The 27,766-nt window shown below is 47.6% G+C and overlaps 1 protein-coding gene across 1 annotated transcript in view; it reads left to right on the top strand.

Annotated features, from left to right (window-relative positions):
• The window catches only part of brinp1 (bone morphogenetic protein/retinoic acid inducible neural-specific 1), a 465,818-nt gene extending 439,710 nt beyond the window's left edge, over window positions 1-26,108 (top strand). Inside the window, exons 7-8 of the mRNA XM_085965843.1 lie at window positions 4,854-5,076; window positions 16,378-26,108. Coding sequence (XP_085821969.1) covers window positions 4,854-5,076; window positions 16,378-17,518 — 1,364 coding nt within the window. The 3' untranslated portion in view covers window positions 17,519-26,108. The remainder of the gene's footprint in view (window positions 1-4,853; window positions 5,077-16,377) is intronic.
• Window positions 26,109-27,766: the final 1,658 nt, after the last annotated feature.

The raw sequence follows: 27,766 nt of genomic DNA, 5'->3' as shown, positions 1-27,766 counted from the left end.
CCTCACGAATTTGAAACGGGTACTCACCAGGTTGAAGGAGTATGGCCTTTGAATTAGTCGCAAGAAGTGTGAGTTCTTCCAAAAACGGATCTCATACTGCGGTCATGTCATTGACCGAGAAGGACTGCATAAGTCACCTGAAAAGATAGAAGCGGTCGTGAAGGCCCCCGCCCCAGGGAACGTATCACAGTTAAGATCATTCTTGGGGTTGATTAATTACTATCACAAGTTTCTGCCAAATTTATCCACGGTGCTGCATCCGCTGAATGAGCTGTTGCGGAAAGAAACACCATGGAAGTGGAGTGATGAATGCAAAAAGGCTTTTCGCAGAAGCAAGGAGTTGATTACCTCGGAAGAAGTGTTGGCCCATTTCAACCCAGCACTACCTCTTCGTCTAGCTTGTGATGCTTCCCCGTACGGAATTGGGGCGGTACTTTCGCACAGGCTACCAAATGGTTCTGAAAGGCCAGTGGCATTCGCGTCCCGATCATTGACACCCGCGGAGCGAAATTATGCTCAAATAGATAGGGAGGCCCTCAGTCTTGTGTGGGGCGTGAAGAAATTCAACCACTACCTACAATGTAAAAAGTTCACATTGCTGACAGACCACCAGCCGTTGGTGTCCATATTCAACCCAAACAAGGCCGTCTCCACCATGACAGCACAAAGGTTACAAAGATGGTCCGTTTTACTGGGGGCACATCAATATGACATCGAATACAAAAAGTCTAAACAACACGGAAATGCTGATGGGTTATCACGCTTGCCATTGCCGGTGGTAGAAGAAGCGAGTAAAGTGGACCCAGTAGAGTTGTTCCACTCATCCATAGTGGAGTGTCTACCGATTACAAACTCAATGATTGAGAATGAGACAAGGAATGACCCGACTCTTTCACGAGTCTATGATTTAACGGTGGAGGGATGGCCAGCACAGAGCGAACCAACACTGCAAGCATTTGCACAGAGGAAAGAACAACTGTCAGTGTGTCGAGGAACCCTGATGTGTGGGTCGAGAGTGGTGATTCCACCCAAACTCCAAAAGAAAGTGCTAAAGGAGCTGCACGAAGGACATCTGGGTGGAGTAAAGATGAAGAATCTAGCAAGGGCGTTTGTGTGGTGGCCAGGCATTGACGGAGACATAGAGGAGATCACGAAGAACTGCCTAGGATGTCAGAGGGTTCAGAACGCGCCACCACAGGCCCCTCTGCATCCATGGGAGTGGCCCTCATCTCCTTGGCAAAGAGTACACATCGACTTTGCTGGTCCATTTATGGACCCGATGTTCCTAATAGCGGTGGATGCCCACTCCAAGTGGCCGGAAGTAATTAAGATGACCACCACAACGACGGAAAAAACCATCACAGTGTTACGGACTATGTTTGCTCGGAATGGCTTGCCGGAACAGATCTGTTCTGATAATGGACCGCAATTTGTGTCCGAAGAATTCAAGAAATTCTTAAAGAGCAACGGGGTTAAGCATTACACGTCAGCCCCATACCATCCCGCCTCCAATGGATTGGCTGAGAGGTTTGTCCAGACCTTCAAGAAGGCCGTAAAGGCCATGGGTAATGAAGACATAAGTCTACAACATAAGGTGGATAGCTTTTTGTTGGCATATCGGAATGCAACACATGCGGTCACGAATCAAACTCCCGCAATGATGTTTTGTAATAGACGCCTAAGATGCCGGCTGGATTTACTCAAACCAAACGTCAGAAGGGACGTAGAGAACCGGCAATTCCAGGGCATGAATGAAAGGCCCACTAGATCTTTCCAGATCGGTCAATGAGTTTTGGCCCGGGACTACCGTACAGAGAAATGGCAGCCTGGAACTATTGGAAAAAGGCTAGGGCCGTTGATGTACACCGTGGACATTGGGGACAATATCATAAGGCGCCATGTTGACCAAATCATAGGGTCCGCCACAAATGGGCAACCGACTTCACCACCTTGCCCGGGTAATGTTGAGGCTGAGATACCCAGAACACCTACTTCCGATCTGGTAATACTGGAATCAGCTGAACCTGACACTGGCTCTCAAGCCGAATCGACTTTGCCAGAAACACCGACTAACCCGCCTGGAATGACGACACCACTGCGGCGGAAACCTCCGGAAAGACTGAATCTATGAACTGTCTGACATAAAGCTGTATATATGTTATAATGTTTGTTCACTATGGACTCCGTATGTTGAAATCTAAAAAGGGAGGATTGTAGTGTATGTACCCGTCTACCTTTAAGGAAACTATTGTATGTAACCGTTCACCTTTAAGAGAACTACTTTAGGTGTGGCACTACTTGTTTGGCTTCTGTATACTGTAATACCGACAGTGACCACACCAGTATATAAGTGTTGTGGCAGGATTGCTGGGGCAGATTCGCCCTGACCTTCGAATAGTAAAGACCTGTTTGTTTGTTACTTCTGAAGTCTGTGTATTTATTAACTGCACAACCCACAGACTTTACAGATCCCATGTCTATGTTGATCTGACGTGGGGCAGCAATTAAAATCCCACAGTTGACCCCGGCGCCCCGTTTAGGGAGGGGGAAAATCAGCCAGGTTTCCTGTCCCTGATCGTCACCCAGTGACCCCTGTTAGAAAGGGCGCACATGCGGATATCGGGGATGGACAGGATGGGGCTTGACTTTGATGTCCCCTGTTTGAGTAATTTGCCGACACTCATTGCAGGCTCACAAAATGGCCACTTGGATGAGGCACCTACAGATTTATAACCCCACCTGAGTCAGCATCTGAAAGAACAAGATGAGGAAAGACACAGAGAGGAGCTTCAGGCCTCATTTCATTTCCATCATGTCGAAGGCTGTCGTAAATCACTTGTGTCATCGGTGCTGATAATTTATTGGCCTTTCACACCCATGAAACAATACCATTAACTCACTCTTACAGACTCTAACAAAATACTTAGTTCTTGATTGTACTGAGGTGACTGAGGTGTGACATCCCAACAAACAGTAAGTTTCTGAACTCCTCACATCCTGCTGATGTTACTTGAGCATCTGGTGGCTACTTGACTGGAACCACAGAGTTGTGAAGAGATTGTCTGATTTATGATGCTGCAGGACACTTGCCCTGAGCCCCTTTTTCTTTTAACTATGAATCCGGAAATTGTGAGCAAATAAATTCAAATAATGTGTTGACATAACCATTTGATACCCTGTGTTGTGCCACAATGGTGGGTCAGGTACTCGTGCCCATGGTTGGTTTCCCATCCGTGCCTGGCATGAGGTGTTTTCAGCCATCTTAGCCCCACTCTCCAGCACTTCCTCCCCAAACGCTTCACCATGCCTCCTCAAAATCAGCTTCTTTGAACATGCCTTTGATCACCTCTGCCAGCTGCCAGCTGCTGCTGGTCAGAGTCCGTTTTTGCCTTTGGGATGTCTAGGGTGGAGAAAACGCAATGTAAATGCAAGATAGAAAGAACTTGCACTTATATAGCGCCTTTCACGATCTCAGGACGTCCCAAAGTGCTTTATAGTCAATTAAGTACTTTTGAAGCATAGTCGCTGTTGTAATGTAGAAAACGCAGCAGGTAATGTGCACACAGCAAGATCCCACAAACAGATATAATGACCAGACGATCTGTTTTTTAGTGAGTGTTGATTGAGGGATAAATATTGGCCAGGACACTTGGGCAGACTTCCCTTGCACTTCTTTGAAATGGTGCCATGGGATCTTTTACGTCCACCTGAGAGGGCAGACAGGGCCTCGGTTTAACCTCTCATCCGAACGATGGTACCACCGACAGTGCAGCGCTCCCTCAGTACCGCACTGGATTGTCAGCCTAGATTGTGTGCTCAAGTCTCTGGAGTGGGACTTGATCCCACAGCCTCCTAACTCAACAAGAGTGCTACCACCGAGTCACAGCTGACACCGATGCAAGCTGTTGTCGAGGTGTTGGCCAGAAACTGAGTGGTCCCATGCAGATGGCGAGTGAAGATTCTGGTCATGGATGCTTTCCAGTTACCAACAGAGGGTGACAGAAACCTGGGAGTCGGCTGTACTCCCAGATGCCCAGTCATGGCTTGTGTCGGGCAAACCGAGGGGAGAAACAGAATACTATAATCCCTCCCCAACCATGGGGGATATGTCCCTGAAAACCCCCGTGGTTAGTAAAACCGCGGTTGGCAAATACAGTATAAATGTTCAAATAACACAATAAAAAAGAATATAAAAGCAATACAATCATGTTATTTACCTTAATCCTCAATTAAAAACCACGTCTACGCAAAATTCACTGCCACAGTTGGCAAAAGTTGTCGCAGAGAGGAAACCGTGTATACTTGAAATCCGCGTATGGCAAAACAGCGGTTGGGGTGGGCTTCCTGTAACTGATATCTGGAGAATACTGGATCAGTGCACTCTGAATTTGTGTCTTATGTCTGAACGAGGTGCCAGCATTGGAATAGTACCTCATGGTATTTGGTGAGCGTATGTCATGGCAGTTGACGGTATTTTAAATTGGAAGATGGCTGTCCACACTAGTGAAGGCAGACCTGCGCCTGGCACAGTATAGTGGCAATTGCGCTCAGCACTTGCTGTTGCTATGGCATGGTGCTAAGATTTTAAAGTGGGCCTGGAATATGTGGCACTATTATGATTTGGCATGGTGTTGGCTTGCTGTGACAGCACTTACGGCGCAACCTTGATTTGTTGCCCAGGCACCAGAACCTTGCATTAAAAAGTCACACAGTGAAAATACCAGATTTTGAGCACTGCAACGTGTTTAAAATGTAGATGGACTCACTTCAGAATCAGAGATGTAGGATTAAAATCCTCCTGTGTCGTTGAAGGTCTTTCCCATTTAATGTCCACCTGTCGCATTTCCTTCCAGATGAATTCAAGTCCTTCCTGAAACGTTTGCCCAGCACACATTTCCTGATGGTGGGGAGTGTCCACCAGCTCTGGGGCAATGACTGGGATCTCCAGGCACGGTACAAAATGCTCCAGAGCTCCGTGGAGACGTTGAAGCTGAAAATCCAGCGCACTGCCCGCAAGCTCTTCAGCCTCAGTATCCGCTGCCGTCACAACCCCAACCATCAGATGCCTCGAGAAAGGTAAGGGACATGTGAAATGGTTGCAGAGCTGTCGGCGCGGGCGGGGGGGGGGGGGTGTGAAATGTAACATTTTCAGTCGGGAGCGAGGCCTTGTTGTTTTCACCCCATGGAATTACAATACCCGGAGTTCACCATGATAACCCACAGCACTTGAACATCCAACCAGTAAACAGACGGGTAGAAGTTGTATCTCCTGATTTCCACAGAGCTTCTCCCACTCTGTCAACAGTGCTACTACCTTCAACAACAACAACTTGTATTTATATAGCGCCTTTAACGTAGTAAAACATCCCAAGGCGCTGCACAGGAGTATCTTAAGACAACAAATTTGACACCGATCCACATAGGGATAAATTAGGGCAGGTGACCAAAAGCTTGGTCAAAGAGGTAGGTTTTAAGGAGCGTCTTAAAAAAGAAAGAGAGGTAGCGAGGCGGAGAGGTTTAGGCAGGGAATTCCAGAGCTTAGGGCCAAGGCAACAGAAGGCATGGTCACCAATGATTGAGCAATTATAATCAGGGATCCTCAAGAGGGCAGAATTAGTGGAGCACAGATATCTCTGGGGGTGGGGGGCGGTGGTTTGTGGGGCTGAAGGAGATTGCAGAGATACGGAGGGGCGAGGCCATGGAGGGATTTGAAAACAAGGATGAGAATTTTGAAATCGAGGTGCTGCTTAACAGGGATCCAATGTAGGTCAGTGAGCACAGGGGTGATGGGCGAACGGGACCTGGTGTGAGTTAGGACACGGGTAGCCGAGTTTGGAATGAACTTCAATTGTCCAAGCAAATGGATTATTTGCTGAGCTTCCATTGACGTTATGGCAGTAGAGTAGGAGAAAATCTGAGGAAATGCACCTGTGACAAGGATGCATCATTCTACTCTTTTGGAAGACTGGGGCCTAGAAATTCAGTTGGTTGCGCCAGCAGTTAGCGCCTTAAGAGAAGTGAATTTCGGGCGCTATGCGTGTAGCGCCCGGGCGCAGCGCAGTTTGCGCCTCGCCCCAAATTAAGTTGACCCTTAGCGCCGGCGCAAAGTTTAGCGCCCGCCCGGCTGCGCGCGCAGAAAATGACGTCACATCCTCGTGCAACGCCCTTTGCGCACCCCGATTCCAAACTTCAGTCGGACCGCCCCATTGTGTGGCTGGCGGCCAGAGCGTTTGTAAAATGGAACGCAACACAGCCGACGCGGGCCCCGGGGAGCGCAAATTAAAGGTCACATACCCTGCAGTATAAAGGGCAGCCATTTTGCAGCAAACACTCTTGTGCAACGGATTTCTGGACACACAACAAGGAGGAGAGCTAACTGGTTTCGTGCAGCAATAGCTCAGGTATTTTTGGACTCAGGCCAAAGCGCTGCAAGTGCCCTGTTGGAAATTTGACTGTTTGCCAGCATTTGATGGGGGCTGCATGGGGTGCCAACGCGGAGTTTCAGCGCCATGTGCGTAGGGCTTGCAGACGCGGGGTCAGAGGGGCAGCCCTGGCTAGAGGCAGAGGGGGCAACAGGCGTCGGCAACATAGGCCTTACCCAGTCAGGGTATACCGCCAGCAGCGCTCCTACCTCACCATGAGTGGCGCGCGATGTGTAAGAAGGCTGAGATTCCGAAAGGAGGTGGTTGCAGAGATCTGCCACCTGCTTCGCAGAGATCTGCGTCCAAAGCTCAGGTGCAGGACGTCTCTGTCGGTGGAAGTGAAGGTGACGGTGGCATTGAACTTCTATGCCACCGGCTCCTTCCAATCCGCTGTTGGGGACATAGCTAACATATCCCAGTTCGGCGTGCATCGCTGCATCCGCCAGGTGACCGATGCCCTTTTCAGAAGGAGACGCCAATTCATCTCCTTCCCCATGGCCCTGGAGAGCCAGCATCAGCGTGCAGTGGGATTTGCTAGACTCACGGCCTTCCCCTTGGTGCAGGGCGCCATTGACTGTACGCATGTGGCTTTGCGGGCACCTCTGGAGCATGGCGAGCAGTATCGCAACCGGAAGGGCTACCATTCTCTCAATGTGCAGCTGGTGTGTGACCACAAGCAGCGCACCCTGGCTGTCAATGCCTGCTTTCCAGGCAGCTGCCATGATGCCTTTATCCTGCGGCAGAGTACTGTGCATGACATGTTCGAGGCACAGCCTCCCGCAAGAGGATGGCTACTCGGGGACAAAGGCTATCCTTTGTGTACCTGGCTCATGACCCCGCTCCGCGCGCCCAGGACCGCTGTTGAAGAGGCATACAACGAGAGCCATCAAAGGAGCAGAAACATCATCGAGCAAACTATTGGGGTCCTCAAGCAGCGGTTCCGCTGCCTTGATCGTTCCGGCGGATCTCTGCAGTATTCGCCGCACCGGGTCTCCCAATTTGTCGTAGTTTGCTGCATGCTACACAACCTGGCTCTCCGCAGGATTCAGGCACTGCCACCTGACGTTGGACCACCACCTCAGGAGGAGGAGCAGGAGGAGGAGTACGTTCCCAGGAGGGAGCGACAAGGTCCAAGGGCCGTCTGTCGCCAGCTTATTGAACGTAACTTCTAAGCCCCCTGTCAGGGAATGCCTTGTGGCCATGAAGCAAGATGAATGCAGCCGCTCCGCAAGCCCTCAGCCGGTGAAGGCAACAAAGACTAACAAGAACAACCATGGACACTGTCTGAATAAAGATAAATTTATATTTGACAAAAATGAAACCCCTTCCCACATGAATCCCAAAAACAATCAACGGCCCCCACAAAAAGTGCAACAAACGACTCACTCCCACAACCTGGGGAGGAGTAACTCCACATTTGAACAAACCAGGCCTCAACCTCGGCCTTAACGCAAAAAACATACCCATAAACAAAACAACCATGGGCAAAATAAAGATGTCCACCGCCATATAAAATGAAAGCTGGCCACACCCTCTACTTAGTGGCCCGCGAGGGCGAGACCTTGTCCAGCCTTTTGGCGCCCCTGCCCGGCCTGCTGCTCCTCCGCAAGCTCTGCCCAGTGGCTGCTGCGAGGCTGGGGGAAGGCGCCTGAGGGTCAGATGTCCTTCCGCCAGATGGCCTTGGGGGGCGGCCTACACGGGCTTTGGGCCTCGAGGGGCCGGCTGCTGATTGGCGCACATGTGCATGCCCACCATCAGCTCCAGCCGCTTGCCGTTGACGCTCCACTGGGGGAGTGGCGGCGACGGATGACGCAATGTGGGCAAGCTGGCGTATTGGAGGCGCTGGCTGGTGATGTCGCACGCTGGCACTCGCCCGGGCATGCACTGCACGATCTGCACCAATCAGCCGAAGGGTGGATCGCTGTGCTGCTGCAGCGCAGCGGGTGTCCTGGCGATGCCTGGCTGAGGCAGCGCGTGTGGCAGCAGTGAGTGCCCCTGTTGCCCTGGTCTGCGCCCGCATCACATCCGCCACTGACTTGACGGCATCAGCCAGCGACTCCATCGCCGGAGGCATCCGTTCCACTACCTCCATCATCATCCGGCCACTCTCGGCATTTGATGCCCCAAACTCCCGCACACCAGTCGCCAGCGACTCGATGGCCTCAGGCATCCGTCCCACCACCTGCATGAGCTCTGTGTGGCGGCTGTCCGAATCCTCGGCCATTTGGTCCAGCTGGCGCACCTCCTCCGAGGTGAAGGTGGCCGGACTGGAGGCGGGACTCTCCCGCTGGGGAGCAGGGGTCCGAGCTAGGCGACCCTTGGCACGTTGCTGGCGCCGAATGTCCGCAGCAACTGCACTCCCCTCCGATCCTTCCCCCCTCTGGGGGGAAGGCCGCGGCCCACCCACAGCCCTCCTGGGTGGCTGGACGCCACTGGTCCCAGCAGCTGCACTCCCCTCCGAAAGTTGCTCCAGGCTCTCGTCCAGGGAAGACGTGTCCAACACTTCGCCCTCTGCTGCGGGACCTGAGTCCTCCCCTGATGGTCCGGGTTGCTCTTCCTCCTCCTCCTCCTCCTCCTGTTCGGAGGGGCTGTCACTGGCAGCTTCGGGGAGCTCTTCGTCACCAGCTGAAAGCAGGAAGGCACAAGAGTAGCTTCAGAGTGAGGAGAGGGCGTCAGCGAGGGAGTCATGACTGGTGGCATTCAGCGCATTGGTGGCACAGTGGCAAAGGAGGTAGCTCGGATGCGCAAGTGCGATGAGAGAGGGCCAAAAGGCAAGGTCCTTACCATTGCCGGGCAGCGGAGGGTCGGCTTCTCTGCACGCTCTGGGCACAATCACGCGGCCTCCCATGAGGCCACTCACGCGCTCCTCCAGGGGAGTGAGCTTCTGGAACTTGGCGCGGCCTCCCCCGGTGATGTCGCGGCGCTTGCGATTATTCGCAAGTTTGGCCTGCAAGAGAAAGGACGGGCTCTAAGTACGGTGTGTAGCCGTGACGTAGTGTGCACTGCCTCCCATGGTGGAATAGCTTGGCCAGAGTGTAGCCCTGATCTAGTGTGCACTGCCTCTCATGGTGGAATAGCTTGGCCAGAGTGTAGCCCTGATCTAGTGTGCACTGCCTCTCATGGTGGAATAGCTTGGCCAGTGTGTAAAGTGCAGAATGTGCAATTGATGCTCATGACTGCCCCAAAGCTACTGGCTGAGGGCTGCCCATTAGGCCTTTCAGGTCCCTTTGCCCATCATGTCAGGTGTACATGCAAGAATGAGGAGGAGAGTGGAAAGGGTACTCACCCTGACAATCCTGGTCAGGTCATTGTATTCCTTCCGACATTGCACCTTGTCCCTGGGGGCATCGCCGTAGGACGACACCCTGGTGGCGATCTCCCTCCAGGCTTTGGTGTAGACGCGGTGGGTGGGATTCCTGCCAGTGTCTGGGAACAAGATCCTGCGCCTCTTCTCCAATGCTGTCAGCATGATATCCAGATCACGCTCTGAGAAGCGCAGGGCACGCTCATGGGCCTTCTCATGCGTTGCCATGGCTCCTTGAGCTCAGCAGCAGTGTTGAGGCCTAGTTTGAAAGCTGCAGTGTGCAGGGCGTGGCAGCAGACCAAATTGTCCCTTCCCCCTTTAAGAGCTGGCCGGCGCCACGGGGTCTGCTGTCAATCAAGAAATGACCGCACCCGCGCTGCGCCCCGCCTCGGCGCTATCCCTCTGCACCGCCGGCTTAGCGCCTAAAGATAGTCGTGTAACGCCTCTTTTAGCGCTCCAGCAACCTCTTAGGGCGAAGCAACTGAATTTCGGCGAAGGGGGCGCAACTTTGGGGCGGGCGCTAAAGTCGGGCGGGCGCTAACGATAGCGCCCCAAAACTGGCAAAACTGAATTTCTAGGCCTGGGTGTCTTATAACAACCAGGCAGAAAATTCACAAGTAACAACAGTGGGGGGTTGAAGTGGTGATAAAAGAACCATCACAGATCATGGTTTCATTTCTTTTTTGAATTTTATGCCGATTAATCAAAATGTTAAGCTAATAGTGTTGTCGGGGATAAATAATGATTTTTTTGTCTTATTCTGGGGAACTAATTTTGAAATGGTGAGAAAAAAAGGTGTTTTTTCCAATCATGTAAATAACTGAGAAAAAGAAGGCAGGTTTAGGAGAGGGAGGCGAGAAGAATAAACAAATGTACTTATTCCTTCAGTAAATACTGTAAATTCACCGGGAGCTAGATCAAAAAACAATTTGAATGTAAATAATTAAAAGTAGGTTTTGAGGAAGGAAGAACGAAACTAGTTATTTGCAGTTAATCCAGGTTTTGTAAACTGATGGGTACAGTAGCATGGATTGTGGATTGGTTAACAGACAGAAAAGGGAGAGTAGGGATAAACGGGTCATTTTCAGGTTGGCAGGCTGTAACTAGTGGGGTGCCGCAAGGATCAGTGCTTGGGCCTCAGCTATTTACAATCTATATCAGTGACTTAGATGTGGGGAACCGAGTGTAATATACCCAAGTTTGTTGATGATACAAAGCTAGGTGGGAAAGTAAGGTATGAGGAGGATGTAAAGAGGCTGCAAAGGGATGTAGGCCGGTTAAGTGATTGGGCAAGAAAGTGGCAGATGGAGTATAATGGGGGGGTGGGGGGAAGAATGTGAAATTATCTACTTTGGTAGGAAGAATGGAAAAGCAGAATATTTTTTAAAAGGTGTGAGACTAGTAAATGTTGGGATCAGAGGGATTTGGGCGTCCTTGTACACAAATCACAAAGTTAACGTGCAGGTATAGCAAGGACTAAGGAAGGTAAATGGTATGTTGGCCTTTATTGCAAGAGGGTTGGAGTATAAGAATACGGAAGTCTTGCTGCAATTATATCGGGCTTTGGTGAGACCACACCTGGAGTATTGTGTGCAGTTTTGGTCTCCTTACCTAAGCAAAGATATACTTGCCTTAGAGGGAGTGATTCCTGGGATGAGAGGGTTGTCCTATGAGGAAAGATTGGGTAGATTGGGCCTATACTCTCTGCAGTTTAGAAGAATGAGAGGTCATCTCAGTGAAACGTATAAAATTCTTAGAGGGCTTGACAGGGCAGATGCTGAGAGTTTCTTCTGGCTGGAGAGTCTAGAATTAGGGGGTTGCCAGTTTAGGACTGATAGGAGGAGAAATGTCTTCATCAGAGGGTTGTGAATCATTGGAATTCTCTAACTCAGAGGGCTGTGGATGCTCAGTCAATGAGTATATTCAAGACTGAGATCGATAGATTGTTGGCCACTAAGGGAATCAAGGGATATAGGGAATTGAGCAGGAAAGTGGAGTTGATGAAGAAGATCAGCCATGGTGGAGCAGGCTCGATGGGCCATATGGCCTACTCCAGCTTCTATTTCTTATGTTCTTATGTACATTGTATTACACATATTTGTGAGGCCCTGTATCCTTTAGTTCACAGTACGATGTGAAATATTTTACATTATGTTAATCTTATGAAAGACTTCAGTACATTTGCTGCATTTGAGCAATGGACAAAATGTGATTGTGTTTCCGCTGCTGCAGAGCTGAATTCTTTGTCTCAGGTTCCCCTTGAAAATTGAATGGGAGATCTAATAGTTTATAGAGACAAATAGGGGGAAAAATTGGGTCACGCCCCTTTTGGGGTGCTAACTTCGCCGGGGTGCTACTTTTAGCGCCCAGAAAAAATTAGCACCCCCGCGGCTGAAATTCACCGGTAGCGCCCCAAGAGGGAAGTGGGGCGCTACTCACTTCTCTCTTGGGGCGCTGCAAGTGAATATTGTGGCACTACGTGCAGCAGCGCCATACGCTGCGGCACGTCGCTCCACGGTACTGCAGGCCTTCCTCCCCTTCTTAAAGTGGAGTGGCCTAGTGCAGCATGACCCAGGGCCCAGCTGGGCCACCAGGAATCGGAGTGCCAGCAAAAGAGCCCGGCACTCGAGAAGTGTCGGGCTCATGGAGCGCAGCCGGCACTCCGCGGGGGGGCTGCTCAGGAGTCCGGGGATGGCAGAGGGGGCAGGTGCTGGCAGGCGGCCAGCAACAAAAATGGCCACCCGGCACCTTCTCTTTAACTTGCGCTGTCCCGACCACAGGTAGGCCCCCCTGACCCTGTCGGATATAGCGTCCGGCGCTAAGTCAGGGCGCTTCTGAAGATCGCCTTGGGGAGCTAACGGTTACCGCCGCCGCAAACCTCCCGCTGAATTTTGCGGGAGGCGTTGGCGGCGTCGCGCCCAGGCGCTAGTTGCTTTGCGCCCCGTTAGCACCCTCTTATGGTGCTAACGGAAGGCACAAAGCCACCAAATTTTTAGGCCATAGGTTCATGATGGCACATTCAACCTATCGAGTCCATGCCAGCTCTCTGTCGAGCAATCCAGTCAGTCCCATTCCCCCACTCGATCCCTGTAGCCCTGCAAGTTTATTTCCCTCAAGTGCCTATCCAGTCTCCCCTTGAAAACATTGAACATGTCGGCAGCGAGTTCCAGGTCCTCATCACTCGCTGCGTAGAAAAGTTTTTCCTCACGTCCCCCCTGTATCTCTTGGCCCAAACCTTGAATCTGTGTCCCCTAGTCCTTGCACCATCAACTAGTGGGAACAGCCTTTCCCCGCCTAGCCTATCCAAACCCGTCATAATCTTGTACACCTCTAACAAATCACCCCTCAACCTCCTTTGCTTTATCTTCAAATAGCACGGGCATGGGGAGAAGTATTGCATTGTGACGTGATTCACTGACTATTGACCATGAACCCCTACACGTGCTGCACTTTTGCTGGCAGTCTTTCTGCGAGAGTTTTCAGAATGCGCCAATCTATCGTTGCTTCAATAACCGCCTGCTATCTGGTCAAGCATCCTGTTCCAGAGCAAAAAGATTTGAACTGCACAGAGTTATATAGTGGGATATAATTTGCAGCATGAAATTATAGCACACAATGCAATTTACCTGTATCAACAGTGCTCTTTTGAGACAGCACGCGTAGTTATGCCTGAGTATCAGTGAAGCAATAGTGAGGAAGATTTCCAGGTTTGTCATAAAATAGCCACAGAATTAAGTGGACAACAGCAGTTGGAGACCTCACAAGCATAATGGACTGCAGGGACTTCTGTCTTTTTAAATGACATTTTCTGTTAGTTGTGACTTCAAGAACCAGGAGTAGGCCATTCAGCCACTCAAGCCCACTCCCCCATTCAGTTAGATCATGGATGATCTGTACCTCAATTCCATTTACTTGCCCTTGCTACCCTTAGCTAATAAAAATCTGGTGATCTCGGTCTTGAAAATGTTCAATTGACCCAGCATTTATCACCTTTTGGGGGAGCAAATTCCAGATTTCCACAAACTTTTGTGTGAACAAGTGTTTACTGATTTCACTCCTAAATGACCTGGCTCTAATTTTAAGATTATGTCCCCTTGTTTGGATTCCCCCACCCAGAGGAAATAATTTTTCGGTATAATTTCAAACACCTCGATTAGATCAACCCTCAACCTTCTAAACTCCAGTGTTTCCTCTCTCGATCTTTACCCAGCAACCCCTCCTGAAAGAGTGTGACGCCCCTTGAGCTCAAGTAGGCTGCCAATACTCACGGTCACTGTCGAGGCACACACACGAGGTAATGGCCATTTTGGAGAGATACCGGAGGCTCACTGGCAATTAGGAAGCCCCTGGAACTCCAACCTGGATTCAAAACCCTCAGGGGGGGAAGGGGAGAAAATTGGCTACGGGTGGGGGAAGAAACAAAAAGGAAATGGGCGAAAGGGAACTACAGGAAACTCTTTTTTATCCGGCACCGATGGGACCGGCGTGGTGCCGGTTTATCAAAAAGTCCGGATTACAAAGAGGTATAGTAAAAGGTACAAGAGCCCAGTACACAGCAACAGATCCAGGCGTCCTTGTTGCTTAGCAACAGGTGCAGGAACCCCGCCACAAGATCTAGGTGTCCCTGTTGCTTAGCAACAGGTGCAGGAACCCCGGTTACACAGCCACAGATCCAGGAACAGCCACTAATATGAAGTAAATCTTACCTGAACCGAGTCCTGAATTTTGCCGGTTAACAGAGATTTCCGATTATTTAGGTGCCGGTAAATCAAGAGTTTCCTGTAATTTAAGTAGGACAACTTTATTAAAAAAGCAAGAGTGTGCAATCAAAATCACATTAATAGCCTCACACAGCTAATATATGCTGCAGTTACATGATTGATTGATTCTGTTAAAACACGAGCAGGAATGGTGGAGAAAATCGCTAACTGTTTCTTCTGCTAACATTTTATATGCCATTAGCAAATCTTAGCCCACTGGAGAGGAAAAAGCGATTCAGTAATTCAGGAGCTTTGCTGCAATTTATAATAGACAATATAAAAGTTTTGTGGGGACCCTTATTACCATAATAACAGAATATAGTAACATGATCACCCATCCCCACTGTGATGGGTTGAGATTGGCCAGAATCGGCTAGCGTTCTTACAGGTGGGGTAAATCAAAACATTACTTCTATTACCAGGATAATAATTAGGAAATAAAGCAGCTTGTGGTTTTATGTCACTGACTCAATATAGGAACAGGACTAGGCCACTCAGCCCCTCGAGCCAGTTCCACCATTCAATTATATCAGGGCTGATTTGTATCTTAACTCCATCTACCCGCCTTGGTTCAATATCCTTTATACCCTTGCCTAACAAAAATCTATCAATCTCAGTTTTAACATTTTCAAGTGACCCGGCCTCAACTGCTTTTTTGGGAAGCGTTCCAGATTTCCACTACCCTTTGTGTGAAGAAGTGCTTTCTGACATCACCCCTGAACAGCCTAGCTCTAATTTTAAGGTGATGCCTCCTTGTTCCGGACACCTCCACCAGGGGAAATAGTTTCTCTCTATCCACCCTATCAAATCCTTTAATCATCTTAAACACCTCAATTATATTACCCCAGAATCTTTTATCCTCACGGGAATAGCAGTCTAGTCTATGCAATCTTTCCTCATAATTTAGCCCCTTTTAGCCCCAGTATCATTCCGCTGCACCCCCTCCAAGGCCAACATACCCTTCCTGAGGTGTGGTGCCCAGAACTGAACACAGTGCTCCAGATGTGGTCTAACCAGAGCTTTACACAACTGTGGCATAACTTCCACCTTTGTATTCCAGCACCCTTGAGATGATTACACTGTGAGGGGAAAGTTCTGTCCGACTAAACAAGGTTGAGTTGAGAAACGTGAATGGTACATTGTCTGCAGACTGCGATTCGCAGATCAGTTTGAATTGCTTATGATGTGCTGAGGTCAATTAGTTTAATCCATCCTGTGTACAGGATCAGTTATTTCGCTTCAGCCATTGGACGATTGCCTTTCTGTGCTCTTCTGTCCGGGTGTATGTGTTCAACGTGTGTCAAGCACGTGCCAAAAATTCCAACTCGAAACAGAAAATGGTGGAAAGCAACAGCCGATCGTTTCTCATCTGAAACAGGAAGAGACCGGGTGAATGATTCAGGTGGAGACTCTTTGTCAACTCTGCTCGGAGGTCTACACCTGAAACGTTAACGTGGCTCTTCTCTGTCATGTGCTGAGGTGCCTGCTTTGTAATATCCAGCATTTTCTGTTGTTTGGATTTATAATACTTAAAGTTTAAGAAAAAAACTCATCGTGGGATGTGGGCGAACCTGACAAGGTTGCATTTATTGCCCATCCCTAGTTTCCCTCAGAAGGTGTTGGTAGACCTTCTCTTGAACCACTGCAAGTCCTTGTGGTGATGGTGGTCCCACGTGTTAGGGAATTTCAGGATTTTGAAATGATGGAAAGAATGGAGATGTATATCAAGGCAGGTTTGTGCCTTGGAGGTGATGGTGTTCCTACGCTATTTCTGCCCTTGACCTTCTCGTTGGTATGGGATTTCAGGGTTGATAGGTGCAGTTGCCATTCTACTTCCTTTCAGAGGAGCGCGATTGATCTTGACTGATGTGCCTGTTTGCTTTGTTTGCAGGACAGTCCATCAGTGGCTGAACCGAATCCAGTCGTTTTTGTACTGCAGTGAAAACGGTTACTGGGGCACCTTCCTTGAGAGCCAGAAGACCTGCGTGTGCCACACCGTGGCGAACGTGTGCCAGCGACCCATCCCCTGCAACATCGGCAGCAACAGCAGCTGCGCCATGTGCAGCCTGGCCAACATCTCCCTCTGCGGCTCGTGCAACCGGGGCTTCAAGCTGTACCGGGGCCGCTGTGAGCCTCAGAACGTGGACTCGGAGCGCAGCGAGCAGTTCGTGAGCTTTGAGACGGAGCTGGACTTCCATGACCTGGAGCTGAATTACCTCTTGGCAAAGAAGGACTCTCGGCTGTCCATCCAGACCATGTTCATCAGCAACGAGATCCGCCTGGACACCTTTTTCGACCCCCGGTGGCGGAAGCGGATGTCACTGACCCTCAAAAGCAACAAGAACCGCGTGGATTTCATCCACATGGTGGTGGGCCTCTCCATGAAAATCTGCCAGATGAGGAACAGCAGCCTGGACCCGGTGTTTTTTGTTTACATTAACCCCTTCAGCGGCAGCCATTCGGAGGGCTGGAACACGCCGATCGGCGAGCACGGCTATCCCAGCTGGGAGAAAACGAGACTGCACGACTCGCCCTGCTACAACTGGACCCTACTGCTGGGAAACAGGTGGAAGACGGTCTTCGAGACTGTGCACGTCTACTTGCGCAGCCGGGCCAAGCTGCCGGCCGCCCTGCGCAACGAGACGGCCCAGGGCCCCGTGGACCTCTCCGACCCCAGCAAGCGGCAGATCTACATCAAGATCTCGGACGTGCAGGTGTACGGCTACAGCCTGCGCTTCAACACCGATCTGCTGCGCAGCGCGGTCCAGCAGGTCAACCAGTCGTACGCGCAGGGGAGCCAGTTCCACTCCTCGTCCTCGGTCATGCTGCTGCTCCTGGACATCCGGGAGCGCATCAACCGGCTTGCCCCCCCCGTGGCCCCGGGCAAGGTGCCGCTGGACCTCTTCTCCTGTATGCTCAAGCACCGCCTCAAACTCAACAGCAGCGAGGTCATGCGCATCAACCACGCCCTGGACATATACAACTCCGAGATTCTAAAACAGGTGGACCTGCTGACGACAAAACTTTGTTGACATTTTCCGATGGGATTTGTAAGATGTACAGTTGCAAAAAAAAATCAACCACACCACGGAGCGATTTCTTGGGGAAGCGCAAAGAATCCTCGGGGACACAACAAATCGACTTGCCCAAGCATGTTTCTTATCTCTTCAGACAAGGACACCTTTGTCGTTCCCGCTTTAAGCAAGGGATGGCCTTCGAGGACCCGTGAGGCGGTCAGGAGTATTCGCTGTGAACTACTGCCATTCCAATATATTGTTAACATTCTTATGATTTCCACAGGTGCACATGCTAGCTGGTACCTAGCGTGAATTTGTACAGAAAATTTAACACAAAAAAAAAGTTCGATTGGGGCGAGTGGAATGTAAAACAAGGCATTTAAAAAAAAAGGAATAATGGGATGTTAAGTATGAGCACATGTGGAGCTATATGTTGGGAAAGTTGGTGGTTTTTGAGGTTGGGGGGAAGGGCAAAATTAGGAGCAGTTTCATCAAGTCTTTAGGCCATGTTCAGTAGCACAGTAGGTCCTTCACAGCAACATCTGGATCCGGGGAGAACCACAACATACCAACAAATATTTGTCTCAAAGGTCACACCAATCTCACTCTATGTAGTTCGACAACTGCCCCCTTAAGTGGTTGTCCATAGCCATCTATTTAATTAAATAACTGGAACAACTTCAGAATCAAAGGGACCCAGAGGATTTTTACACTGATGGACACAGTGAGTTGAATATTGCAGCCAGAGAACAGTGCGGTGAATGCTAAGCATTTAGATCAAGAATTAAACTATGCCTCTGATAGTATTGACTCAGCATTGGTTAACGATAAAACAGTCGGCACTTCAGCAAAAACCTAATTGGAAAAGCTCAAGAGGGGCCACAGGTCAGCTGGTAAATTGAGAAATAAAGATTCATAATTTGACAGTGTTTACCCCTCACTGTTTGATTAATGATTTACAGATGTTTAAGGGTCGTCTGCTGACTTAATAATTCAACATGAGAATTTTTCCCTTCATCCTCAGTACTAAATGTTTGGAAGGAGCTGATGGTGTTTTATTTTCTCTCAGTATAAAGAGAAAATGTTGAAAACGCAGAATGGACCAGGCAGCATCTTATAAAAAAAAGGAAAAGTCCGGCCTGTATTTGTGTGGGAGACCCTTCATCCTGTCATGAGATACTTGATCTTTCTCTGTCAGATGCTGCCTGACCTGTGCATTTCCATTACTTTCTTTTTATTTTATTTCAGATTTCCAGTATCAATTTTTTTTGTTCAATTCAATTATTTTATTCCTAACTTTTTTTTTTGAGATTCCCCCTCTCTGTGCGAGGGGATCTTATTTTGGCTGCAGACTGCTCGAACTCTTCTGTCAGTGTAGTTCTATGGCGGAGTTCTGTGCTTGCTTCCGTTCTTCTCCTTCCCTTTGAAGAATCTCCTTGGCCCTGGCGCCTTGGGAACGATGAACGTCCATCACTTGCGTGTGTCAGATTCAAGCATCCAGGCAGTTTGGAAGAGGGAACTACAGAAACCTGATGGCAGGCTCTGTAAAGGGGAAAACTCGATGGTCAAGCTGAAGCAGCCAGTTAGTTTCCTCACGCACCACTTCCCCCCCGCCTCGCCCCAAATGACGAACAACTGCGAAAATCGAAACCGGTTAGCACCAATTGCATTGTGGGATTTGGCGGAGAACGAGTCATTTTGAAAGGGATTAGGTTTGAGGTGTTTCGATTACCCTAGAGTTGGTGAGGCAACAGGTAATGATCCCATATGTTATCCCTTTGTATCCATGGGCTTTACATAGAGAAGTAACTAGTCATAATTGATGAAGAACAGCATCCCTGCTATCCTCAGCTTAGCTTCTATGTGTTGTTCATCCTCATGTTGGTGATGGGAGGCTTACTTTAAATACCGAGCAGCCAGCAGCTGTGACTCGCCCACTGCGGTTTCTGGATCCCATTTCAGTTTTCATTATTAACCGTCACTCGTTTTTATAATTCTACCAATCCTTTAAACCTTTTTAATGCAAAGCTTCTTTCGTGAAGATTGTTGTTGTGACCTATTCATTTATCATGTTTCTTAAGGAAATACAAGAAAAGTAAAAGCTGAGCACTTGTGTGTCTAATACAAGTTCCCCTTCTTTTCAGTTAATAGTGTCCTTATTATTAATTTCAGCATGCCCCCATATCCCTCAACACCTTTGCACAATACTGCTGTAGTTTCACCCAACAATTGGATATGCACTTGAAGTGCCATAACTTAAAAGGCTACGGACCAAGAGCTGGAAAGTGGGATTAGGCTGGAGAGCTCTTTTTCGGCCGGCACAGACACGATGGGCCGAAAGCCTCCTTCTGTGCCCTAAACCTCTATGATTCTAACAAAGCCTGGGTTTCTCAGATAGAAGGGACATTCTCCCTGCCAGGTTCAAGCAGTGATTGGGGTATTATAATTGGCCTCTGCACCCCGTGGGTTTGGAAAGAGGAAATTTCCGATCACCATCCATTGTTGAAAATGCATGATTTTTGTGAGGACAGGAAAGGCCTTTCCTTTAATGCTCTTTTTTTCTTTCCCTGCCCCCACTACCTCCGCCCGCCCCCCCCCCAGGATGGAATGTCCTGTCCATGCTGACACTTGGGTGAGCTATTAGAGAGGTGCAGGTGGCTGTGGAATTCTCCCCCGTGAGAGTCAGTGCCTTTGGTAATGTAAATCATTTTCATCACCATTTTCCCATCTCCCACTTTATTTTAGGGTCTGCCCTTACATGTGGTTTAGGTAGTATATTGGTTTGCCTTTCTGGTTTATGATTTTTCAGTATTAGGTGGGGTTTGGTGGGTGAGGAGAAACAAATGAGTTAACTGACATAAACCCAGCATTTATCAACATTATATGTCTGCTGTTTTCTCTATCATTGTGAGGGGAACATTTAAGTAGGCCCATGTGGAGTGGTGTAGCTCGCCACCTTGTACCAGAGATGGAAAAAGCAGAATTGCAAGATTGCCAGAAATAGTTTCATTCTCTGTTTTGTCTCGGCAAAAACTCCTTTCCCATTCATCCAACTATTTCTTGGGTGCACTGAGGGGAATACTTTTTCAGGAGCACTGCTGGACTTCAAATTCTGGATCTGGAAGACCATTCAGACTCCCATGTCTGTTTTGTAGGGCTTCGAGGAATGATTCATGGTGTCAAAGTGGAGAGGAAACTGATCATCTTCTCCTAGAGATCTTTGACAGGCTTTGTAAATATTATAATATAGGACTTGCTCAATGTGCTTGTCTCATTTTGTGAGAGAACCTCAGTACAACATCAACAGCATGATGGCCAACTTGGAAAGTGCAGATCCTTTCCTTCGTGTCCAATTGCAGTGTTTATCTTTCTAATTACTTGAAGTTTCCATGTCCAATGCACAGCGATCAAACACCCATTACGCGCTCTCAATTTCATGTTTTGCAGTTCCAATTTAATTATTTTCTGCCCAATCTGATCAATAATGGATGTGGACACAGTTTGATCTGAACGTGGCCTTGAGTGATCACATCAGTAGTTGAAGCCTTTTCAGGAGAACCGGCACAGGATGATAAACACAGGTACAATTTTGACCCAGACTCACATGTGGAGAATACTGTCAAATAGGTTTAACTCTTGAATCTTGGAAGATTTAATCAGTTAGACTTTTTTCCCCCTTCAGAGCCTGCTTGCCTTTGCTTTACACACTAGTTATTTCCAATGTTGAATGCTCTCCATCAACAGCCCATAAAATGACAAGTACAAGGCTGAAGGTATTCTGGTGATTGAGAATAAAACCCTGGATTCGTTTACTAAAATCTATAAAATATTGTGTGATACCCATTACATTATACTTTTAAAGGGATGGTTAAACAGTGGCAACTAGCAAAGTAACTGCTGGTGAGAAACTTGGTATCCAACGTTAGTTATAATTCACCATCGCCCAGTTGTTCTGTCCCCGTTTTATATGCAGTATTTGCAATGCAGCTGCCTGTGTTCTAAGTACCCCGTGTTGTGAAGATTTGAGGACTGCGGCAGAACAGGAACGACTGAGTATGTGCAAATATTTATGCAGGCGCAGTTACTCAAATGTAGCACTTTCGACTTTCGACACCCGGCCACAGACGTTCCCCCGTGTTGAATCAAATTGACGGCCATTTATGTTTGTCCACTGGCGGCATTTTTACTCCCAGTCCGGGAACAGAACTATTGCGTGACGTGTTGGTCTGTGTGTCTAAAGACACTGTTGTCACCTCACTTGTATTGCAGCAGTGCATCTGAAGGGTGGAGGGGCTGCTGTAATATAAATGGGGCGTCAAGTTACCATACTAAGTGATAGAACAGCAGTTGGCTACCTGGGTGTTTAAACATGTTGGAGATCTCCACTGTGAAGAAAGACAACTGCCTTGATTTCCTTGTGGTCTGAAAACAAAATTGCATGCTATGTGGAGATTGTATCATCTGGAGAACAGGCCAAGTGACTGTTCTGGAGGAGAGGAGGGCCATGAGATGGGATCAGGGAGCTATTATCTTAGACATGTTGTTACTCAATTGGTCACCAATATAAGAAGGGAATATCTTGCCCAAGCAACTCTCAGCAGCATGAATGTAAACGCAGATTTGCTCCAAGTGGGCTTCAGCACGAAGGAAACTGATATTTCACTCTGATTGAGCAAAGAGAAAAATCCAAGTACAACCCACACAGCGACTATGAATGAGGCACGAGGGGCATTGATTCAATACTTGAGCAACATTCTCCTAGAGGGCATAGTCACCCGATGAGATGTCTCAGGAGGTATTCTGCTTGCTTCGTAAGCGGAGTTGTGTGTCACAGCAGCTATCACCTGTCATGCCGCCTGTCACTTCACTTCCTTGATCTACTTTCACATTCATTCAAAAGTTTAATAAAAGAATTGCACAGCGCCAATCTGTGTAGCAGTGATGATGCGCTCTCTGCATTGGGATCTTGTTTTCTCCTGCTAGCCCACATTTTCATGGCATACTTATTCTTGCGTGGCTTAAAAAACTTTGCCAACCGAAGGACGATGGCCCTTTAAAAACGCTCAACTGAGCGGAACAATAAAACTAATTCGGGGACAACTTCAGTCACAGCAATGTGCAGCCGTTGTAGCATGCTCGCCTCTGTGTCAGAAGGTTGTGTGTTCAAGTCCCACTCCTGATACTTGAGCACAAAATCTAGGTTGACACACTAGTGCAGTACTGAGAGAGCGCTGCACTGTCACACATGCCGTCCTTCAGATGAGATCTTAAACCAAGTCCTCTTCTGCCTTCTCAGATGGACACAAAAGATCCCTTGGCATAATTTTGAAGAAGAGCAGGGGAGTTCTCCCTGGTGTCCTGGCCAATATTTATCCCTCAACCAACGTCACTGAAAAAACCCCAGATTATTTGGTCGTTATCACATTGCTGTTTGTGGGAGCTTGCTGTGCGGAATTTGGTTGCCGCATTTCCTACATTACAACGGTGACTACACTTCAAAAGTGCTTCGTTGGCTGTAAAGCGCTTTGGGACGTCCTGAGGTTGTGAAAGGCGCTATATAAATGCAAGTATTTTCTTTCTTTCTGTGATTGGAAGTGTTTCACAGAAGGCAATTTATGGCGGTGAAAGGGTTCAACCTGATCTTGGTGAAGATAAGTCACATTTTTACTGCAGTGAAGTTCTGTTTCAGTCGATAATAATTCATGTTCACGCTATCGCATTCAGTTATATTAAAAGCAGGCTCCATCCCTGTTCAATTATTGATGGCGTGTCTCCTGCCATTATGCATGTGAGCAATTGAAGCACTCCACTGGAAGCTAATTATCACTTAAAAACCAAATGTAGTAAAATGAGTAACTAGAAATCAGTTAATCGCTGCGTTATTTAAAATGGTGTACACTCTAAAAAAAAAACCTACTGATTGTCAAGATTCATAACTGCCACGGTACAAGAGAAAATTAAACCGGTGTCGAGGGAAATTTGAAAATTTTGTGCACAGTGCAAGCTGAGAAATTGGGGGCAGGGCAGGCTGTGGTGATTTTCATTTTAAAAGATTGACTTACAGAGAAGCTTTACCTAAAGGGGTCATCTAATTGAGAGCTGTCCCGAAGGAAGTACCCATACGTTTGCTGGTGTCTCTCGTACCCCTCTGATTTTGTGGTGTCACTTCAAGTGGAAGACCATTCGTAACTTGAAGTGATTGCTGATTTTCCAAGTTTTTTTAAATTAGTTTTATAGGACGAGGGCGTCGCTGGCAAGGCCAGCATTTATTGCCCACCCCATTTACACGGTGTCACCAATTCGAAGACCTGAGTTGCAACTGAACATCCATTCCTGGAGAGGTGGCATCCCTTGCCTCTGGATGATGCATGCGTGCTGCCTCCTTTACATCACAGCTTTGCACCTAAAGGGACGTGATCTGACATATTATAACAGCAGTTACTAGCTAAATATAAACGGACTGTCGGTCTGTTCTAGTTGTGGTATTTTCTCCTCTACAAGGGCTGGCCAGAGTCAGGCTGGGATTGGACATTTTGTGCAGAATTTATGTTTTGCATTGGCTCACGGACATCGACATCCATGACATGAGCGTACGGTCAACTGCACTCTTTCCCTGCTCATGATGTCCAGAAGAAATATCTCCTCCCAATGGTTCCTCTGACCCGTGGCCTTCAAGGAGAAACAGTACAACCTATGTAAGCTGAGAGGCACCATCCAGTTTTCAGGTTTCTCCTTTCATAACGAAGAGAATTACACGTCAATCCAAGTAGGCACCGTTCCCCTTTTGAAAAAAGAAAGCCTCGAAGTTCATGGTCTGTCATTTGGATTGCATTCATAAATCTCCCATTTAGTAAGTCAGAACAGAACCGCTGGTCTAAACAGTTGCTGAACGTGATCCTTGAAAAACACCGCCCTTGAGTCCAAAGAGATGGATTGTTCACCAAACAATGCAGTTTCTCAAAAAGCTAAAGCTGATCACCTGAAGCCATTGTAAAGGTAGCAACCCGCTTGACATTGCTGCGCCGTGAAACGGGAACCACATGCGGTCTGTCACAGTGATGTGTCCCTCCCAGCAACTGGGAGAAGATTACTGACCCGTTTGTCAGCTCTGACTTTTGTTTTACAGCCTCAATAGAATTAGGTAGAATTTACAGCACAGAAACAGGCCATTCGGCCCAGCTGGTCCATGCTGGTGTTTATGCTCCATGCGAGGCTCCTCCCACCCCTCCTCGCCTAAGCCTATCAGCATAACCTTCTATCCCTCATGTCTTTATCTAGCTTCCCCTTAAATGTGTCTATGTTATTCACCTCAAATACTCCTTGTGGTAGCGAGTTCCACATCTCACCACGCTCTGGATAAAGAAGTTTCTCCTGAATTCCCTATTGGATTTATTAGTGATTATCTTATATTTATGGCCCAAATATAAAACCTGCCGCAAATGCCTTCCTTTCACTCTGACAATGGCGCCAAGTGAAGTCCCACCGTTGCTCTATAGTCTGCGCACCTGAACACCTGCCAATATTCGTTGAATGAAAACCTTGGATGGAGGGTCACTGGGTTTAAGGGGAAACCCTTGTGAAGTGAAATGATCTATTGCCATTTTAGAAGTATAAAAAAGAGCTTTATTAATAAATGGCACTGTAAAACAGATGATGTATTACGACAGTTTTCCTGTGTTTGTCAAGCTTCCAGCAAAATAGTCATCAAAAGGAGGAACTCAAGCGTACGGCTTAAACCTGGGCGCTCCGTCTGAACAGAGAGCAAGTATGCAACTGTTATCGGCAACATTGCGACTGAACAAATGCGAGTACTGCATTTATTGTGATTGTGCGGTCAAATTGGTAACCTTGAAATGCAAGAGTAGCTCATGCCGTCCCCAAGGGTTACAGAATGGAGTATTGGCAGAGGCGGGCACTCCCAGCTCGATGACATTCATGGATGGCCTGTTGTACTGGTTCAGTTTTAAGCAGTACGTCAGAGAGCGCGGATGCTCTGATTGCTTTACTCTGTAGATTATCCTCTCATGTTTGACTTGCCCAACAGTGTTGATGATGGCAGATACAGCCTGTTCTGAGGCAGAGGAGATTGGGAATAAGAGAGAGGTAGGGAGAATGTAAACAATACAAAATTAAACCACTGCTTACAATTCCTTGATCGTACATTAAAAAAAAATCCTGCTTTATTCAATCATTGCAACTTAACACTAACCGACACCTTTTCCGGACTCCCTGTCTTACTGGCATTAACCCCTTCACCTGTAGCTCGACAAAAATAATTTGGAGAGAAACAAAAAATGAGTCCTGAATAAACCAGTGATCTGCTTTGGATGAAAGAGGATTGAAGAGATTTTGAATGTCTTGGATGGACCTGGTATATGAAATCACTGGATATCATTTAACCTGTTTGAATACAAAAAAAATCTGCCTGTGGATGTTGTCTGTCGGTCAACTTGCCTTTTTAATTCTTATGCTGTGGAGGTGTGACGTGTTTGTATCTTTTAATGTAGCAGACTTAAGACTTTCCACAGTGCTGTTAATATGTGAAAAAAAAATTGAAAATGGCAACAATTAAGATGTGTATGCTTCAATAAACTGTTTTCTAATAGCTGGCAGTGTGTTACAGTGTACGTACTAAATATATAGAGATTGACTTCTCATCATGTCGCAGCAGTACCAGAACAGTAAACACTAAATAAAAGAGAGAGACTATTTATTAATCCTGTCGCTGGTGCATTGTGTTTATGCAAGAGCTGTTTAAAAAAAAAAAAAAAATTGGGATTGTTCTCTGTTACAACACATAATCTCACACCATTGGTACAGTCTCCTGTGCTCGCTGACCTACATTGGCTCCCGGTTAAGCAACGCCTCGATTTTAAAATTCTCATCCTTGTTTTCAAATCCCTCCATGGCCTCGCCCCTCCCTATCTGTGTAACCTCTTCCAGCCCCAAAACCCTCCGAGATATCTGCGCTCCTCTAATTCTGGCTTCTTAAGCATCCCTGATTTTAATCGCTCCACCATTGGTGGCCTTGCCTTCAGCTGCCAAGGCCCTGAGCTCTGGAATTCCCTGCCTAAACCTCTCCGCCTCTCTAACTCTCTCTCCTCCTTTAAGACGTACCTCTTTGACCAAGCTTTTGGTCACCTGCCCTAATTTCTCCTTATGTGGCTCGGTGTCAAATTTGATTTTATAATGCTCCTGTGAAGTGCCTTGGGACGTTTTACTATGTTAAAGGCACTATATAATTACAAGTTGTTATTGTTGTAGTGTACTGAACATCTGGTTCAGTACACATTATAGAGTGACAGGAAGAGAGTCTTACATTGTAGGTTATGGACAACCCAGATTCAGAAGAAGAATTTGTGTTTTTAATTCAAATTAACAGTGCTTGTATTTTGTCCTATAATTTTTTTTGAAGGATCATGAGTACCTCAGTGGGGAGTTTTTGGAGAACAAAGTAGGAATGGCCGGTTGTACCCTGCCAGCTATTTGCCAAAGGAAGTTCATGGCATAACAGACCTTCTGAACCATTGACTGATGCAATGCGCTTTGCATAATGTGCTTTGTATTTATAACACACACAGTGACCAGGGAGCGAATGACACTTCAGGCATTTACACTGCAGGGAGGGATCTGCTGGTGGTTTCGCTTTTGAATTCCTATGATTATAGAGAGTGCAGAACAGATTTACTAGATTGGTACCAGGAATGAGGGACTTGTTATGTGGAGAGATTGATGAAACTGGGGTTGTTCTCCTTAGAGCAGAGAAGGTTAAGAGAAGATTTGATAGTGATGTTTAAAATCATGAATGGTTTTGATAAAATAAATAAGGAGAAACTTTCCATTGGCAGAAGGGTCGGTAACCGGAGGACACAGATTTCAGGTTTTGGGCAAAAGAACCAGAGGCGACATGAAGACATTTTCTTTTATGCAGCGAGTTGTGATCTGGAATGCACTGCCTGAAAATGTAATGGAAGCAGGTTTAATAACTTTCAAAAGGGAATTGGATAAATACTTGAAGGAAAAAAATTTGCAGGGCCATAGGGAAAGAGCAGGGGAGCGGGACCTAATTGGATAGCTCTTTCAAAGAGCCAGCACCGGCACGATGGGCTGAATGGCCTTCTGCGCCATTACATTCTATGTATCTAACTTACGGATCTCAACAAAGTATAAATCATTTCACTGAGGCACTAACATCAGTGTGTAAACGGGCTGCAGTCATACTCCAGCCAATGTCCTGAAGCTGGCGTCAAAACGCTATCTGCA

Source organism: Somniosus microcephalus, chromosome 23 (assembly GCF_052327205.1).
Source record: "Somniosus microcephalus isolate GS21.2 chromosome 23, FLI_Smic_1.0, whole genome shotgun sequence".
NCBI classification, from domain to species: domain Eukaryota; kingdom Metazoa; phylum Chordata; class Chondrichthyes; order Squaliformes; family Somniosidae; genus Somniosus; species Somniosus microcephalus.
Note: the sequence above shows the minus strand (reverse complement) of the source record. Positions and strands in the feature narration are given on the sequence as shown.